General features: G+C 46.0%; 1 protein-coding gene across 1 annotated transcript; it reads right to left on the minus strand.

The window, feature by feature from the left end:
* Positions 1-10,839: 10,839 nt before the first annotated feature.
* On the minus strand, positions 10,840-11,244 carry LOC124683961 (protein GLUTAMINE DUMPER 6-like). The gene has a single exon (XM_047218375.1). The coding sequence runs from the start codon at positions 11,242-11,244 to the stop codon at positions 10,840-10,842; it is 405 nt and encodes a 134-aa protein (XP_047074331.1).
* Positions 11,245-18,599: the final 7,355 nt, after the last annotated feature.

The raw sequence follows: 18,599 nt of genomic DNA on the forward strand, positions 1-18,599 counted from the left end.
AGTACATAGACCGCCATCCAACTACATCTATGCCTAAAAAGTCCACCTTTAGGTTATCATCCGAACCCCCTCCAGTATTAAGTTGCAAAGCAACAGACAATTGCATTAAGTATGGTGCGTAATGTAATCAACAACTACATCCTTAGACATAGCATCAATGTTTTATCCCTAGTGGCAACAGCACAACACAACCTTAGAACTTTCCATCCATTGTCCCGGTGTCAATGCGGGCATGAACCCACTATCGAGCATAAGTACTCCCTCTTGGAGTTAAAAGTAAAAACTTGGCCAGAGCCTCTACTAGAAACGGAGAGCATGCAAGATCATAAACAACACATAAGCATAACTTTGATAATCAACATAACAAGTATTCTCTATTCATCGGATCCCAACAAACGCAACATATAGAATTACGGATAGATGATCTTGATCATGATAGGCAGCTCACAAGATCCGACAATGATAGCACAATGGGGAGAAGACAACCATCTAGCTACTGCTATGGACCCATAGTCCGGGGGTAGACTACTCACTCATCACTCCGGAGGCGACCATGGCGGTGTAGAGTCCTCCGGGAGATGATTCCCCTCTCCGGCGGGGTGCCGGAGGCGATCTCCGAGGATCCCCCGAGATGGGATCGGCGGCGACGGCGTCTCAGTAATGTTTTCCGTATCGTGGCTCTCGGTACTGGGGGTTTCGTCACGGAGGCTTTAAGTAGGCGGAAGGGCAAGTCGAGAGGCGGCACGGGGGCCCCACACCACAGGGCCGCGCGGCCAAGGGGGGCCGCGCCGCCCTAGGGTTTGGCTCCCCGTGGCCCCTCTTCGTCTCTCCTTCGGACTTCTGGAAGCTTCGTGAGAAAATAGGCCTCTGGGCTTTTATTTCGTCCAATTCCGAGAATATTTCTTTACTATGATTTCTGAAACCAAAAACAGCAGAAAACAGCAACTGGCACTTCGGCATCTTGTTAATAGGTTAGTTCCAGAAAATGCACGAATATGACATAAAGTGTGCATAAAACATGTAGATAACATCAATAATGTGGCATGGAACACAAGAAATTGTCGATACGTTGGAGACGTATCAATCCACAGTGTACGTGATGTCCCTGATTCTGATTCTGATATGTCTGACTCATCTGAGTTATCTGAGTAAGTGCTAAACTCTCCTGAGTCATCAAGTTAGTTATCTTAGAACTTTTAGTTATCTATCTATGGACTGTTAGTTATCTAAGTGTTGAACTATGTGGACGGTCTGAACTGCTTTTGATGCCTACCGGTGGATCGATGATCCACGGTATGGACTGTAATATGTATATAGTTAGTTATCCGCTACGAACGCTTCTGAACTATCTGTGATGCCTGTAATGCCTGTAATTCATGGAATTGTGCCAGCAAAAGGAATTGCAGGCACCATCAGTAAATGCCAGCAGAAGGAATTGCCGGCACTTTCGGTAAATGCCAGCAAAAGGAATTGCCGGCACTTTCGGTAAATGCCAGCAAAAGGAATTGCCGGCACTTACGTATGCATGTAATGAGTGTATTTTATAGGCAGTTTCAAAAAACACCGGTAATACTGTGAATTGCCGGCACTTTTGAGGAGATGCCACTAAATAAACTGGAGGCCATTCGATAAAGTGCCGGTAATACGATGCATTGCCGGCACTTTTCTGGAAATGCCACGAAAACAACTGCAGGCATATCGATAATCTGCCGTCAAACCTTGGAATTAACGGCTCTTTTTCAAAAATGCCGAGAAAACGACACTTTTTACTGGCACCTGCTAAAAAAATGCCGGCAAATAGAACAAACGCAGGCACATTTTAGAAGTGCCGGCAAGAAAGTGCCGGCAATTCTAGCACCTGACGTAGTGCGCGGAGGCTCGAGAGCGGCAAGTGTTATAAATCGGCCGACACGTCTGTGCACCGGCAGAGATCGCTGGAGATCAGCTCCGCGCGCGCGAGAGTGAAGAGATTCACTGAACCTGGCCAAAACGGCTTTTCTGGTTGCGTAGGACGTCAGAAAAATGTATAATACATCAAAATGATCATCTCAAAAAGCTACCCGGTTGCCAATTTTTTAGACTCTCAATAGTCCAAATGGAAAAATGAAAGCAGTAAAATTTAAATTTTTGCCAGAAATTCAAGATTATATTTTTTTTAAAATAAATTAATAATTTCATCCTACATAAAGATTATTATTACTTAACCATTGATGTTTATTTAAATAATGCTTTTAAATTTAAAATAATAAAGAGTTGTGATATCATGGTCTAAGGGTTAACATGATTGATATAGTAGTATTATCAACAATGTTTTGTTTCTTTCATGGAAGCTCAACCAAAAGTAACGAAGATGTTATGCGTGCTATGGAGTAGTGTGAGGTTGGGTGATCAAATTGGGAAGTTTACCATGAGTGACCTAAGATTAAGTGTAGTTTGAGTTAAAATAATCCATGTGAGATATTAAAAACATTTGTAAAAAACATTTAAAAAGTTTGAAGCTAACGGACGGCGTGGCCTGCGCCGACGGCTTCCATCCGTCGGCGCCTTCCAGCCGTCGGCGCCTTCCACCATTCCTGTAGTGATATAAATTTTTAGAACTTTTAAAACACTAATATATATATATATATATCCTAGAAGTTCAAAAATTGGAAAAGATTTTAAAAATTCTAAAATTTCAGAAAATCTAAAATTTACAAAATCTAGAATTTAAAAATCCAAACAATTTTTTTTGTGGCGCCCGACATTTCTGTGGCGCATACATCAATATGCCCCATAAAAAGCCTTAATTCTGTGGCGCATAAATGCGCCACAAAATTCCAACAAATCAGTGGAGCATTTTTCTATATGCGTCACAGAAATATTTTTGTGGAGCACGCCTTTGAAATGCGCCACGGAATCGATTTCTATCTAGCTATAAGCATTTTCCTAGTAGTGAAAGAGGGGAAATGGTGGCGGGGGATTTTTCGGCCAGGCGCGGCGGTGTAAATAGGGGCCGAGTTTCAGCGGGAGGTCAGCGAATTTCTCCCTCGGGATTGTCCCGTACGCGCGCGAGTTCCCACCATCTCTCGCTTGCACGAGCTCGGCACAAAATTTCCCCCACGAGCGCAATAAGAGCTTGGCTCGTCAGAAACGTCCGAATCGAGTGTGTCTCCTCGTGCATACATGATCTACGGTGCTTTTAAGATCGTGTGAAACAGAAAAGTGGAAAAAGGCGAGGGTCCAAAACTGCCAGTTCATGCGTGAGCACAGCCAGGAAACCACTTCGGACCCTTCATTTTCATCTTGGCCGCATCCAGTTGGACATAATTAAACATTCGCTGCGCGCATGCTCCGTGCTGTACATGCATGCATACAAAGAACACGTACATACACGAGCCGTGCTTCCCACTCCATGCTTTCCTTTCCATGCCACGAGCGGCTGCTGCTGCATGCACGAGCTAAAATCAAACTCTTCAAACGCTATCCGACAGGGTATGGTATGGTATGGAACTTGCGTGCGCCGCCGGGAAGCAAGCCGCCCGCTAGATGTAGCTATCCACGATCACGCATTGCTTTGCTAGCTAGCGTCGGACATATCTCCAGGCTTGGGCTGATGCAAGAGATAGAGGGAGACACATGGCTGGAGGGGGCAGAAAAAGTGGTTGCACGAATCGGACTTCTATATGGCGCGACCTGGGATCGTTGTTGAGCTGACGCCTGACGATCGTGCTAAAGCCATCGCCATTTTTGACACGTGGTCATTTTTGACAATCTGGTAAACTATATAGATCCGTAATCAGTGCGGGACACATCATCATTAATTTGCATCACACAAGAAAACTCACGTGGTATCAGAACGGCTAGTCTCATGATGATAATCCTAGGTTTATAACCATTTCTGCATCACGCACCATCCTCGGGGACAATCTCCCCCGGGGACAATCTTCCCGGGGATGGCACCTCGTCTCGATCAAAAATAGGATCAGTTCTTTAGGCTTTTTTTCATATTTTTTGAGATCCATTTAGCTTCAAATAAAATCACGTCATCTCCAACATCTCCTCTGCATCAAGCTAAACTACAATGAGTTGAACCACAACATAAGCTACACGACTACATCGGGCCAGCAGTCAAGATCTTCGTCGAGCACATATACGACAAGCGACATCAACATCATCCACACGCAGGCGGTACGGAACACTATTTCTTTGACTTCTTCGATGCAGCATATCGTCAACATCATCGTCACCACAAGGGACGCCTTACAACGATGTATGATTGCCAACGGAGATGCTGGTTCGACATCGCCGACATATTATCGCCAAGGTCTACATCAGCATGGTCATCATCAACAAAGCAACCTCGTCAGCACGCCATCACCGCTACATCGACCACAAGGATGGACATGTGGCCTCTAAGACGCGACACAACATCGATGACGGTATCGACCACGTTCGACGTAGAGCAACTGCATCGACAAACCGTTATCATTATTGTGATAACCCCTACACGGCGTGCACGGTTTTGGAAAAACTGTTGTGTGTGGTAAGAGCATCTCCAGTCGCGTCCCCCAAACCGTCCCCCAAACGGCACCGGATTGAGCGTTTGGGGGATGTGTTTTGTTCGTGACGCGTTTGGGAGACGTCGCTCCCCAGTCGCGTCCCCCAAACAAAATCCCCAAATAAATATTAGTGCACGAAAATAAAGATTTTCATTCAAATTTGATTATATATTATAAAGTTTGAATGAAATCGGCTAGATTTCATCTAAACCCAAGCCGGTGGTGCGTTCGACAGCCCTGCCCCGTCGTCGCCTCCCCTCCGTCGTAGCTCCTGCTGCGCGCGCCGCCTCTCCATGCGTAGGGCGGTGGCCAGACACCGCTACTCCAACAACGCGGCGTCGCCTGCCCTCCCCTGCTGCGCCGCTTGGAGGGAGAGCTCGACAGCGCGGTGAATTTGCGCCTCTTCGTGGGCACGGGCGGCGTCCTGGAGCTTCTTCTCCGACTCGAAGGACTCGACGAGCGTGCGTTGCTGATCGGCCGTCTCGTCTGGGTGCGGCCCGTCGTCATCGGACCTCTCGAACTCGTCGTCATCGTCCTCCTGCTCTGTCTCCTCCTACTCCTCCGCCTCGGCCTCTATCTGCTCCTCCTTTACCTCGGCCTCCGTCTCCTCCATTCGCGCTTCCAGGCGCGCCGCCAACGCGTCGGCCTCCTCCGCCAACGCATCCGCCGCCTCCCCCAGGCCGCCTCCGTTGCCGCCAGCGCCACCTCCCACTGTTGACGCTCCTCCACCGCCAGCTGATGCTGGCGCTCCATCGCCTCCCGCCGCCGGCGCTCGATCGCCTCCCGCCGTTCACGGTACTGCGCCTCTCGCTCCTCGCGCTGGCGCCGGTGCTCATCGGCCCACAGCTGGCCAATCTCCTTCGTTCGGCACCGCCGCGCCTCTTCTGCCGTGGCGGTGTTGAACGCCACAATGGTGTCCGCCATCGCCTCCTCCTCCCACGCCGCGTTCTCGTCAGCTGCGGGGTCTCCCGCTGCTGCCACCACCTCACGCTGCTGATGGTCCCGCTGCCCAATTGCCTCCCGCTGCTACCGCTGCCCTTCACGCCAGATCTCCACCCCGCGCGCGCCGCCGCTCTTCCAGGGTGGCGGCGGAGATGTCGAACTGCGAACCCGGTGGTGGAGGTGGTGGTGGAGGAGATGGCGGTGGAGGGAACTGGCCATCGCCGGGGCGGTTCCTCATTGCGCAGTGGTGGTGGAGGAGACGGCAGTGGAGCGACGAGGGCTTGTGGCGGAGAAAGGGGTGCCGGTGGCTGTGGTGGCTGCCATTGAGCCGGGAGGGCCTTTTATAGACGCCGGCGTCGGGAAGAAAGCGCGGGACGAGGCGAGAAGCGGCGGGAAGAAAGCGCGGGAACACGTGGTGGCGTGCGAACGCCGGCGACGTGTGGAGGCTGCGCAGCACCGACGAGACGTCTCGCCTGCCCCTCCGTCGCCATTAAGGCAAAGCTGCGATGCTTTGGTCGTGTGTCACTGTGCGCGAATAACTTCCGCCGCGAGGTAGGCGAGGGTTAGGTCCAAACTTGAATGTGTCGCTGATGCGTCGGTCCCGCCACGCCTCGCCTCGCTTTTCGGTGTGTCCGGCGTCCCCGGAGCGTCCCCTGTGGGGCGGGGACGACCTCGGGGCGCCGGACACCGTATCGGGGGGCGCCACACAAAAAGCGGCTTTGGGGGACACGACTGGGAAGATTTTTTGACCGGCGCGCCCCAAATCGCTTTGAGGGACGGTTTGGGGGACGCGACTGGAGATGCTCTAAGCTTTTCCGGTCTTGGCAAAACTGGGAATGTCACCTACAACCGCGTCCTCTAACATCTGCAAGACGCCCCGGAATGCATCCTCTGACATCCGCAAGGTTCCTCTTCCACGACTACAGCTCTGTCCAAAAAAATTGCGCATTTTTTTGCCCCTCCAGCAATTACGGCTACACGGACTATGACGAATTACATCCGCCATGACTACCACGACCACAACTACATCATCGGCTACTTCGACATTGACATCAGGCTACGTCTACAATGACACGTCAACAACAGTTCCAGTCCACAACATGCTCCTATGCACTTGAGTCAATAACACTTTCACTGTGACTACGGAGAAAATAGGAGAGACATGGAAGGCACCGAAAGGGGACGAAGTTTAGAGGAGTTTTGATTACAAGAGGATGTTAGGATTATATTTTTCCATATATGTAACGGAATATGCTAGTAGCATAAAGCATATTCCGATATCTAGTCAATTCCCTTAATTGAGTCAATCCTTGTAATTGTGTGTTCCCAAACATAATCTACTGGGCTGACTATATAAACACGTAACGGCGCCGGACAAAAACTAACAGTCGAAACAATCCGTTCCTCCCACACATGCTAGAGATCCAACACGTCGTCATCGTCATATTGTGGAGTAGTTGTGTCCAGCTTTTGACATCACGATACAAATCTACTCGTTGTGGTTATGTGCTACTCAATCCTCAGTTCATAGGGCTTGTGTGTACTCTTAGATTGTTAATTTGGTCAATATAATATCAATTGTATAATAAAAGAGTTATACTTATATTATTAGAAAATGGAACATCTAAACTTTCTAGTGACATATGTTTTGTAATATATATCTTATAATATATTGATCAAATTTACAACTTAGAAATACGCGCAAACCCTATGAACCAGGATAAAGAGAGTAGCTTAGTTAGATCCTTTGGTGATGACGATGGCTCGCTAATGGTTTATTATATGGCCTTGCCAAAGGTAAAGCTGGAGTGGGGGAATTATTAACGTCACTTTAGCTTTTCCAACCGGATTAGCATCACTTTAACAACAGTTAATGATCAAATTAATAGTCTGACATTTAGCGGAAAAGAGAGTTAATCTGGCCTACCATTCTCCAAGAAAGAAGAATTAACCCCGATTCGTTGCACTACTATGGTAGATTATCCGTGGATGCGTCCGGCTCTTGATATTATCCAAGAGTTAACTCAACGTGGTTAATTTGTTTGATTCCATCGTCGTTTCATCGGTGAAAGGGAATGTGGTGACACCCTGACAGGAACACAACGATGATAAATAATGTCTAAGCATGGTATATATACTCCAATAAGAAACGGAAAGAGAATGAGGGGAAAGGTCTCCAAGCAGATTATGCGAGACATGTAGTTGACGATATAAGGAGACGAGATCTCTGATCTACGCTGAAGCATATGTTCATGTGGTTCATACAATCATACATGATACATCTCAACCTATATATCCTCTCAAAAGAAATAAAAAGCAGCCGTACGTGTACAACAGCTCCAGCCTTTTCAACAACTACTACTACTAGTGGCGACGGCAGAAAAATAGAAGATCGGAGTGCTAAATAATTCGATTCGCAACAGGATGCTGCACTGCTCAGGGTGCCTACTGAAAAAATATTTGAGAAATCCATGGATGGATTGTCGCGTCGGTTGAGTCGAAAGGAGCCGGCCGGCCCCTCTTAGTGCCGATCTTGGACAAATTCAATCAAGAAGCGTCACCGTCAAGATGATTCGGCGATGCGCGCGCGGCGGTTCGACGGGCACTACAAACGTACGCAGAGAGAGAATAATGGTCAAATACTAAGAGCAGGAGGATCACGGTTTCGATCGGCTCCAGCAGTCCAGTTGGGTACAGTTTTGACGTGATAGATTTGGCTGAAGCCAGCTGATGGATCGAGAGCAGCTAGCTTTGCTTTGGGTGACGCGGCGATTGTGGTTTTGGTTGGTGATGTGATGTGATGTGATGTGTCCGTGTTAGGCATCCACCGGGTCTCTCTTCCTGCGAAACGCATGGGCGCAATTGGAAGAGAGTGACGAGAGGCAACCGGAAATGTCCGTTGCATCGGCCGAAAACATTCTCTCATGTTTCACGTTGCAATCGTGCAGATACATGGCCTTGCTGAAAGGTGTTTCTTGTCTTCCTGTTTCCTTAACAGGCTGCATAGTTAGTGCTGCTTGATTTTTTTTGAGTTTTTAGAATGAAGTATGCCACTCATCGTCGAAGTGAGTACATGATGTCGTTTAAAACATGTTTTTCACTGAACTGTCTGAACACAGCCGCCAGATCAGATGTGGTGATCTCTCGTCAGACACTGGCAATGCGATTAGTGGCGGCATGAGTTTGTTACGGATGTGATGCCCACACACACTAGTCGATCGGCTGGTCCAACAAGACCGGTTTTATTTGTGCCTCTGTTTTCTTAAAGATTTATTTCGTGAGCGCCAAAAAGGATTGATTTTTTTTCGGTTTGATAATTGTTTCTTGCAGTTTTCCCCATTCGTGTCTTCTTGTAATTTTGTGTTTACTTTTCATAATCATAATTAGTTACGAAAAACGTAGACAAAATTATATAGGCATAAACATTCTTCATTCGATGTTTTACTTCTACTATTTATGATTTGTATTTTTTCTCGTTAGTTAGCACATAAGGATTGTTTGTAAGATACATAAACATTTATTGCATACACATGAATACTTATTTTTCGTGCCATGAACATTTAGGATTCGATGAGCATATATTTATTTTCACATTTAAGAACAAACTTTGGGGGAATGCATGAATATTGTTTTTCCACTATAAAAACATTTACTATGACATTCAGTCATTCACTAACATTTTTGTTTACAACACAACATATTAACGATTTACTGCTTGTCAAATTATTCATTAAAGTTAGGCAAAAAAATATTTACAGATCTAATTAAAAAGGATAAAAGAAAAAAATATTTTCGGGTGGGCAGCGCCAAAATGAGGCATATCTAGAAATTTTCATGGCACATGTCATTGTTTGTCGTATAATATAAGCTGCCAAACATGACTCCCACAGACAACAATGTAGGAGGGCCCTAGCAGTTTTAAATATCAAGGAACACCGCCGCCACAAAGAGGCACATCTTTTGGGTTAGGTGTCCTTTCATCGCCACCCATTCCCCGCTGCCATCGAGGGTCCATGCCCTCACCCATGCCTCCGCTACTCATCGCCCCCCCCCTCTGCACCGGTCCCAAGGTGAGGCTTGCTCTTCTTCCTTCTCCCTGCTAACCTGTTGTGATCTCCTTGGTTTTGGTTTCTTTCTCTTCAGCTTGATTGGCTTGTTTTCCCATGGTTTCCCTGTTGTTTGTTTTCGTGGCACAATCTATGTGTTGGCGCGGGACAATTTGGGCAACCTGGGGTTCAAGAGATCACGGGATCAAGCGATTTGGGGATTAGGAGACCAGGCGACCTGGTGCTCTTGATGATTAGTGGATCAGGCGAGCTGGGGCTCAGGAGACCTAGTGATCTGAATGACCATGAGATTGGTGCGGAAGTTCTGCCTAGGATGGAGATAAAAGCTGGGTGCGGGTGGACGAGTCGTTATTAACTTGGCGATGTACGCAGGAAGATAGCTCTTCGATGATTTACACTGTTTTGAGATTTGAGGGTCTATGAAAGCTCAAGCCTTAATATTAATAATTAAATTTTGGTTCAAATTTGTTGCTAAGGGAAGACATATGTGATACACCCTTATATTTTCTAAGAGATGATTTCTTAGCTAAGCAAATATAACTTTTTATCTCTTCATTCTCTCTCCTCTAACTAAGCAAAAAAAATAACGTGACATCTCTAAAGAAAGACTGACATCACCTCGCCCGAATCTGTTATACTCGCCAAGTACACCGTTTTGGCATGTTCGCGTTAAAGACAAGACACATTTGTGTACAATTGCAGTTCTCTGTTTTGTTCATACAACGCGTATATACTGTGAGCGATTCAGATTTCGGAGGCATATAACATGTTGTTTCTGCTGGTCTTGTCACGGCAGTTTGTGTACGATTTCAGTTCTGCGTTTTGGTTCATACGGGGCATACTGTCGGCGATCTAGATTTCAGATGCATATAAGTATAAAAGGTTTATTTCTGCTTGTCTGGCCAGGGCCCAGCCGCCCAGGGCTGTATGTATATATAAGTTTCAACATGGCACTATGGCAGTGGGAGTAGGTATATACGTACACCAGCCCTGTGCCGGCGAGGGCCCAGGGTCACTTCTCACAATCTAGAGCTACTAGCCACGAATCAACCATTACAGCTGAAAGGTGCGCAAATTTGAAGCGAAAATTGACCGAGAAGGATTGGAGGTCAGCCAAGCACGCATCATGATGCATTAACTCTAGAAGATGCATGCAAGGAAAAAACTTGATTCGCTCTCACGACCACAGATCGCCACATACCTGCTTCCTAGTACACTACGGACAAAGAAAATCCTAGAAATCCGACGAACAAAATTGGTCCCGCGTCCCGCAGGGGCACACGGGTGCGCGCCTACGCGGCGCCCGCCTTGCGCTGCTCGTCGGATTCTACGGCGGCGGCGAAAGCGAAGGGCCTGGCGCTGGCGATGAAGGACGGCATGTTGTCACCGGCCATGATGACGACGACCTTGGGCTCTCGGTCGAGCGGGGCCATCACCATCCCCCGCGCCGACTCCGCGGTGCCGCTCCCCCGCCGCGACGCGCCGGTCGACGGCTTGCGGCGCGTGCAGAAGAGCATGAGGAGCGCCAACGCGATGAGGCCCATCATGAGCGCGAAGCCGAGGAACAGATACGGCGTGGGCGTCCTCCACAGCTGCGTGTGCGCGTGGGCGACGTGTCCGGCCGCGGATGAAGCCGCCGCTTGGTCGCCGCCGCCGACGCCCACCAGCGCCGCCGCGGCTTCTCTCACCGGCCTCATAATGGATGAATCACACGGATTGGTTGATCCTTGTCGCTCTGTTTTCTTTCTCTCTGCGTGGCTTGCTTGCACTAGAGAGTGGTTTTAATTTCTTCTCGTTTTCTCTGTGGCTGCTGTTCAGTGAATGGGAGACTAAGACCGAGGAGAGGGACGCCTTTTATAGACGGCTTGGGTTCGGTTTGGTTTGGATGCGTGTTGGGCAAACAGAGACGCGGGGACTGGAGAACGTGTTGGCAAGAGTTAAATCCATCGACTCGAATCGTGTGTGTGCTGGCAGAGATCACCGGAGATCGGCTCCGGCCGCACGGGAGTGCACCTGGCCGTGCGTATGGCTAAATTAACTACAGCACCTGCCCAGGAGCTCGGGTGGATCCAGCCGACCACATTTTGGAAACAGGATCGCCAACTTTGTGCTGCGCCGTCTGCGGTATATGCGACGAAACGGTTGCCGTTTCAGGGCTCGCGAGTTAAGCCCATGCCAATCGATAGAAATCAATGAAGTGCTCGGTAGTGATCATACACCTTGACAGGCCGACCGCGATTCACTGAACCTTGCCGTGAATAAAACGGACTCGACGAACCTGGTTCAAGGGCCCGGGAATATCCGTATATGTATGCACCGTTTTTTTTTTTGTAATCATGCATGGGTAGTTTGGTAGCATGCAGCACCTCTACCCCCACATGGAACACACGTGCTTCATTTCTTCTTCGCCCTTTCAGAAGGAGGACATGACTGAACATGCACCGCACGCTCCGTGTATTGCATGCCTCCATGACACACGTACGTGTACCCCCGTGCTTCCCACTCCATGCGATCGGCGTACATGCATAATGCTTTTGCCAGGCTTGGACCCCCGTCCCGCTAGCATTTTTCTTCCAAGGGACACCCAAAAAAATTGCCTAATGAATTCACGAAAAATCGGACGAAAATACTATTATAACGGCACCAATATTCACAAATGCCAACAACAAACAAGCGGACTAATTCACAAGCAAGCAACACCTACAACCACAAACTTTCAAACAAAGATCGAGGCGGGAATCATCAATCTATCAGCTGCAGACTCCATTTTCTTTGCGCCTCAAAGTCTTCTCCGCTACGAGACGAGCAATCTTCGTGTTAGATCGGAGGTAGAAGCTCCAAACCGACAAGAAAGTCGCAAAGCTCTCTAGCAAAGAGCACATCACAGTTAGGTGTCAAAGCACCTGCCTCGATGACCTTGTCGCCACAATGGGTTAGCTCCACATAGGGCTGCGATAAAGTGAGGCCCTCACGTAACTCCGGCAGATCGAGCATGATCTGGATCATCATCATGAGCCGATGCCCTCACATTCAGCTGTCACATAGGGCTGCGATAAAGTGTAGGCTCAAAGAAGCATTCCTCTCCGACCATATCCGTCTCGCTAGTTGGTCACCGTATATCTACCTAGATCGGCTGCTCCCTCGTTTTCACGAGAAATCTATCAAATCGCAAAATGATGCACACCCTGTCTTGCTCTTTACTACTTGCATTTCTTCCTTCGAGGTTCCGACCGATTAAAAAGTGGTTGCAAGAATCGACCGCATGTACTTTTTTGATTAAGAGCACTTTATTGCTTGAAAGGTGTAAGCATTGCATCCAATCTCTGCATAACCAGGATGCACACAACTGTTCAAGATCAAATATATGAAGCTAAAATAAGGAACTCGATAGAAGAAAAGAACATGAGACTGCATCGACTGCTATGACGGTTGGGAACCAATCCTGAGATTAAGATGCCACACCTATGTTCGGTAATAAGCTCCCTAGCCGTGTACTCCAACCATGCAGACCCTTCCGTAAAGAGGTCTCGGTTCTCCATGCACTGAAGTGACGACCATGAACAGAGCAAAGTTGTGCACCGGTAGATAAGATTCATGAGAGAACAATTTTATCGTTAAAAATCTTGTTATTTCTACATAGCCAAAGCAACCATATTACGACAAGTGCTCCCAGCCTAATAAGTATTTTAAACATATTATCCACCCATTTAGCCAATTTCCGAAAATATTGGCAACACTACGTGGTAGTTATAAGATACAACCTATTTGGATGATTGACCATATAGATCTTGCAAACTAGCATTAGAAGAATAAACTTTTTATTATCTCATCTTGATTATAGAAGACACACTTTGTCCTTACTGAGTATAACCACTTGACAACGTGAAACCTTTGTCTGCAGCGGTATCTTCATCTTCCAAACCATCTTATTATTTATTACCGGGTCAATAGGTTGGGTCAACTACCTATACATGGAATCCACATAGTATTTTTCATTCTCATTTAGGTTCCAACGGAACTTGTCCGCCCTTGCGACAAATGGACGAAATACACCCAATGTAGTAATTCATTCCAAGAGGCAAGCCGAGGCCCAAAAAGATCTCTTCTGCACGTTATATTCCGTGTGGAAGACTCCAACACCTTAGCTAAGGTATCACCTTTGTGACGTACAATATTGTACAGATCTAGATATCGTTCCCAGAGCGTGGTATTTTCTAACTATTTATCCCCCCAAAAACTTATCTCAAATTAATCCTTAATAGAGAAAAAACCATACGGAAAGAAATACTTCTTCGTTGCCATAAGGCCATGCCAGAAGGGTGAATCTGTAGATTTCCAATAAAATTGAGATATCGCACATGGCCAACATATTTTTCCCTGAATGATTTACCAAACCTCACCCTTAGTGAGTAGCTTGGCCAGCCATTTATCCAGGAGGGCCCTATTCTTAACCCAAAGACCATGAATATCTAGCCTTTCTTGATTCTTTGGGCGGCAAACAATACTTTATTTGGAAAGCCGGTGTTTCTTTTTTCTCACTATCTAATTGCCAAAACAATCTTTAGCAAAATTAATCCAAACGACTCAAGACTCCAATCAACCGTCTGTATGCATGGCACGACCTGGCGTCGTAGTCGTGTTGACGATCGCGCTAAAGCTGTTGCCATTTTCGACAAGAAGTTGTTAATTTCTGGAGTACTTGTCTCCAGCTTTTGACATCAGGCATGCAAATCCACTCGCGGCGCGGTGCGCACTAGCTTAACTACTCCATTCTGTTGGCGATGTCACGCCAATGGTTATGGCCCTGGCAAAGGTAAAGCGCAAGGGAGGTGTGAATTATTACCGTCACTTTATTATTTTTCCAACCGGACTAGCATCACTTTGTTGATGATTAAATAGTTTGACATTTAGCGAAAGAGGGTTAACTAGGCCTACCCATCTGGAAGAAAGGGGAACTAACCGGGATTCGTTGCACAAATCCATGGATCCGTATGACTCTTGAGACTATCCAGAAGTTAACTGAAGGTGCTTTATTTGATTCCCGCGTCACTTCACAGGGGAATTGGAATAGGATGACACCCTTACAGGAACAGAACAATGATTAATAATCTCTAAGCATGACATGTTTGTTTTTATATTTTTTCTGATTAGCACGACATCTAGTTGAGAATCGTCGAACAGTGCCATTCAATAAGAAAAGAAAAGAGGAGGAGGGGATAGAGGTCTCCGAGCTAATTAAGCAAGATTTATAGTTGACGAATGATGATCTAGGAGTAAGAAACGAAAAGAAAGAGAGAGGATATATCTGATCTATACATGCTTCTTGCTTTTAGCTACCTATACTATAGTGGCATGGAAGAGCTTTACTAGATAGTCCCTCCGTCTTACCAAACTTGTCTGGGATTTGCTAAAATTTAAATATATCTAAATGCTACTTACGTGTGTAAATAAATCTAAATATTGAAAATCTCAGAAAACTTTCGTGAAACGGAGCGAGTATTACATATGGGCTAATCTACAATACCTCCTCCGTTAAAAATTAATTCTTGTTTTCCGTTAGTCAAAGTCAAACTTTGTAAAATTTCATCATTTTTTTAAATATTAACATCTACAATAAAATATCGTATGTATTAGAACCATGATTAAATATATATTTCATACTGTAAGTACTCCCTCCGTCATGTGAAACATGTCCAAGACTTGTGAAAATTTGGATGTATCTAGACACTAAATAGTAATAGATACATCCAAATTCTGACAAACCTTTGACATGTTTCGTGAGACGGAAGGAGTATTTCGTATTATGAATTTTAATATTTATTTCTATAATGTTGGTTAAACTTTTCCACACTTTGCAAAATGATAAATGAGATGGAGTAGGAAAAGAAAGACCAGAAATCTCTGATCTATATTGTACTCATTCTGTATCATAAACCAAGTCTAAGATTTGTTTAAATTTGAATGTATCTGGGATCGAGGAATTAACTAAGCATATATATTGATGTGGTGGTAAGCATATACTCCCTCCTTCTAAAAACTAAAACGGTTTTGCTATGTCTCAGTCAACTAAGATTTTCTTAAGTCTAAGTCACTTATAAAAATGTGCTTTGAGTTGCACTTTTCTGTTAAAAAGTGCAATTGCATTTTTCTGATAGAAATGTGCAACTGAACCGAGTTGCACTTTTCTTTAAACTGTAGTTGCACTTTTCCGAGTTGACTGAGACTTAAAAAAATCTCAGTCAACTGAGACATAGGCACACCCAAACTAAAATGCATCTCGATACATCCAACAAAAGTGAGATACATATTTTTGGACTGAGGGAGTATATCTCAACCTATCCTCTCAAACGGAAAAAGAAAAGGTATCCGGTTTGGAACAACTGCTCTCTTTTCTTCAGCTATACAATATATGAAAGCTAACTGCGTCGACGGCAGGAAAAAAGGAAGGATATGAGGGCTTGATAGTTCGATTCGCAACATGAAGCTCTACTGAAAATAAAAATTGAGAAATGATTCATGGACGGATTGTCGCGTCCGTTGAGCTGATCTTGATGGATGCGCAACATGAAAGGAGCCGGCCGGCCGGCCGCTCTTGATGCTGATTTCTTGCAAATCAAATCAAGAAGCGTCAACGTCACGACGATTCGACGATGCGCGTGCGGCGGCTCGACGTCCACTTGTAGAGAATAATATGATCACACCAAACACATTCCCTTCATCCCCTGTAACGTTTGACAGACTGCCCCTACGTACGGCTAGGTCAAATACTAACAACAGGAGGATCACGGCTTCGATTGGCTCAAGTAGTTCATTTTTGACGTGATAGATGTTGCTGAAGCCACCTGATGGATCCATCACTCAGCTCTATCGATTTCGGTAATGCTGGTTTTGGTTGGTGACGTGATCTTCATGAAGATACGATGAGTGTAGGGTGTAAATTGATCGGATCTGATGGGTTTTTGTCATACCATATCTTTTACCATATATTTTTGTCGGATTCGGATTAGACTGGATTTTGATCGATCTCAGATTCAAATGTGGATATACCGGACTGCGGATTCAGATCGAAAATGAGACGGGTTTGGACCGGAAACAAACATAATCAGATATAATCTCTCATCGGTTGATAGCCATAGTTCTTGCAAATCCTAAGATGAACTTAAATTTCAATCTTACGGTGTTAACAAAAAGGGACGCTTTGGTATTATTTCTGACACTCAGCTTAAATTTCAATCTTACGGTGTTAAGAACAGGACTTGGCAGCTGACACACGCGTACAAATCCATTTGATTGGCGCAGTGCGCACAAGCTTACAACTCTAGTCTATTAGTGATGGCGCGCCCATGGCTATAGCCCTGGCAAAGCTAAAGCGCAATAGGGTCGAAGTATTACCGTCGCTTTATTATTTTTTTCCAGCCGGATTAGCATCACTTTGTTGATGATTAAATAGTTTGACATTTAGCAGAAAGAAGGTTTATTAGGCCTGCCCATCTGGAAGAAGGGATAACCAACTGGGATTCGTTGCAGAAATCCGTGGATTCGTCCGGCTCTTGAGACTATCCAGAAGTTAACTGAAGGTACTTTGTTTGATTCCTGCGTCACTTCACAGGGGAATGGGAATAGGATGACACCCTGATAGGAACAGATCAATAATAAATAATCTCTAAGCACCATATAGTTGAGGACCGAGTAGTGCCATCCAATGAAAAACGAACGAGAGAACGAGGGAAGAGGTCTCTGAGCTAATTAAGCAAGACCTGTCGTTGACGAACGACGATCAAGTAGCTAGTAAGAAAGGAAGAGAAACAAAGGAGAATTCTGATCTGTACTAGTTAAGCTGAGCATATATTCATGTGGTTCATATATCCCAACCTATGTATCATCTCGATAAAAAAAAATGCAGCCGTATACAACAACTCCCTGTCTTTTCAGCTGCAATCAATATATGAATGCTAGACAAGCCTACATGGCAGAAAAGGCGGATAAGTGCTAAACAATTCGATTGGAAACATGATGCTGCACTGCCCAGGGTGGCTACCCGAGAAAATACTTGAGAAATCCATGGATGGATTGCCGCGTCCATCGAAGGAGCCGGCCGATCTTAGTGCAATATCTTTGAGAATTCAAGGAGCGTCGCTCTCACGCCGATTATATTCAGCTATGCGCGCGCGGCGGCTCGATGGGCAACACACACACACAGATTAATGATGATCACACCAAACACATTCCTTCATCGTCATCACATCGACGAGGTCAAATACTAAGAGCATGGGGATCACGGCTTCAATCGACTCCACTACTTACCATCTCGCTACATCGTTCCGTTCGTTTCGCTGCGCATAACTTTTGACGTGATAGATGTCGCTGAAGCCAGGTGATGGATCCATCAGTCTGCTCGTTCTGGAGTATCGCTTTTTGGTGATGCGGCGGTGGTGGTTTTGGTTGGTGATGTGATATATGTGCGTGCCAGGCATCCATCGGACATCTTCCTGCGAAAGGGGAGAGAGTGACGGAGCACCGGAGTTTGTCTGTTGCATTGCCAAAAAATATTCTCATGATGCACGTTGCGATCTCTGTCAAACCCCAGGTGTGGCTTCAAAGACATGCGATCGTGCAGATCCATGGCTTTGTTAAAGAGGGTTGCTTGTCTCCTTGTTTGCTTAACAGGCAGGCAGTATAGTAAGTGCTATTTAATTTTTGCATGGCTGGCGATTCAGTATAGGCTCTGGACGGCGGATTGAAGGCATTGCAATTGTCTTAGACCAATGTGTGCGCCATATGCTTACATGAGGAGGATCGATGAAGTGGACCATATCAATGCAGTTATGCGAAACAGGTGTGGTTTGGCTGCTTGAGGAAGGCGGAGGTGCAGTTGGATGAGCCACAAGGAAGCGGCTGCCTGGAGTCATGGTGGTCACACAGCAGCGCAAGAGTTCGGAGAAGTAACCGCAGGAGATTTGACACGTTAATTAATGATCTTAACAACATGGCTCATCTGGAAGCTAGATGCTTGTGTGTTTGGTAATGTAACAGACATCTGTAATGTGACTCA

The sequence above is a fragment of the Lolium rigidum genome, chromosome 1, assembly GCF_022539505.1.
Source record: "Lolium rigidum isolate FL_2022 chromosome 1, APGP_CSIRO_Lrig_0.1, whole genome shotgun sequence".
In the NCBI taxonomy this organism is placed as follows: domain Eukaryota; kingdom Viridiplantae; phylum Streptophyta; class Magnoliopsida; order Poales; family Poaceae; genus Lolium; species Lolium rigidum.

What these genes read in the sequence shown, in the direction of transcription:
- LOC124683961 (XM_047218375.1), bottom strand. Translation starts at nt 11,244, where the DNA reads ATGAGGCCGGTGAGAGAAGCCGCGGCGGCGCTGGTGGGCGTCGGCGGC.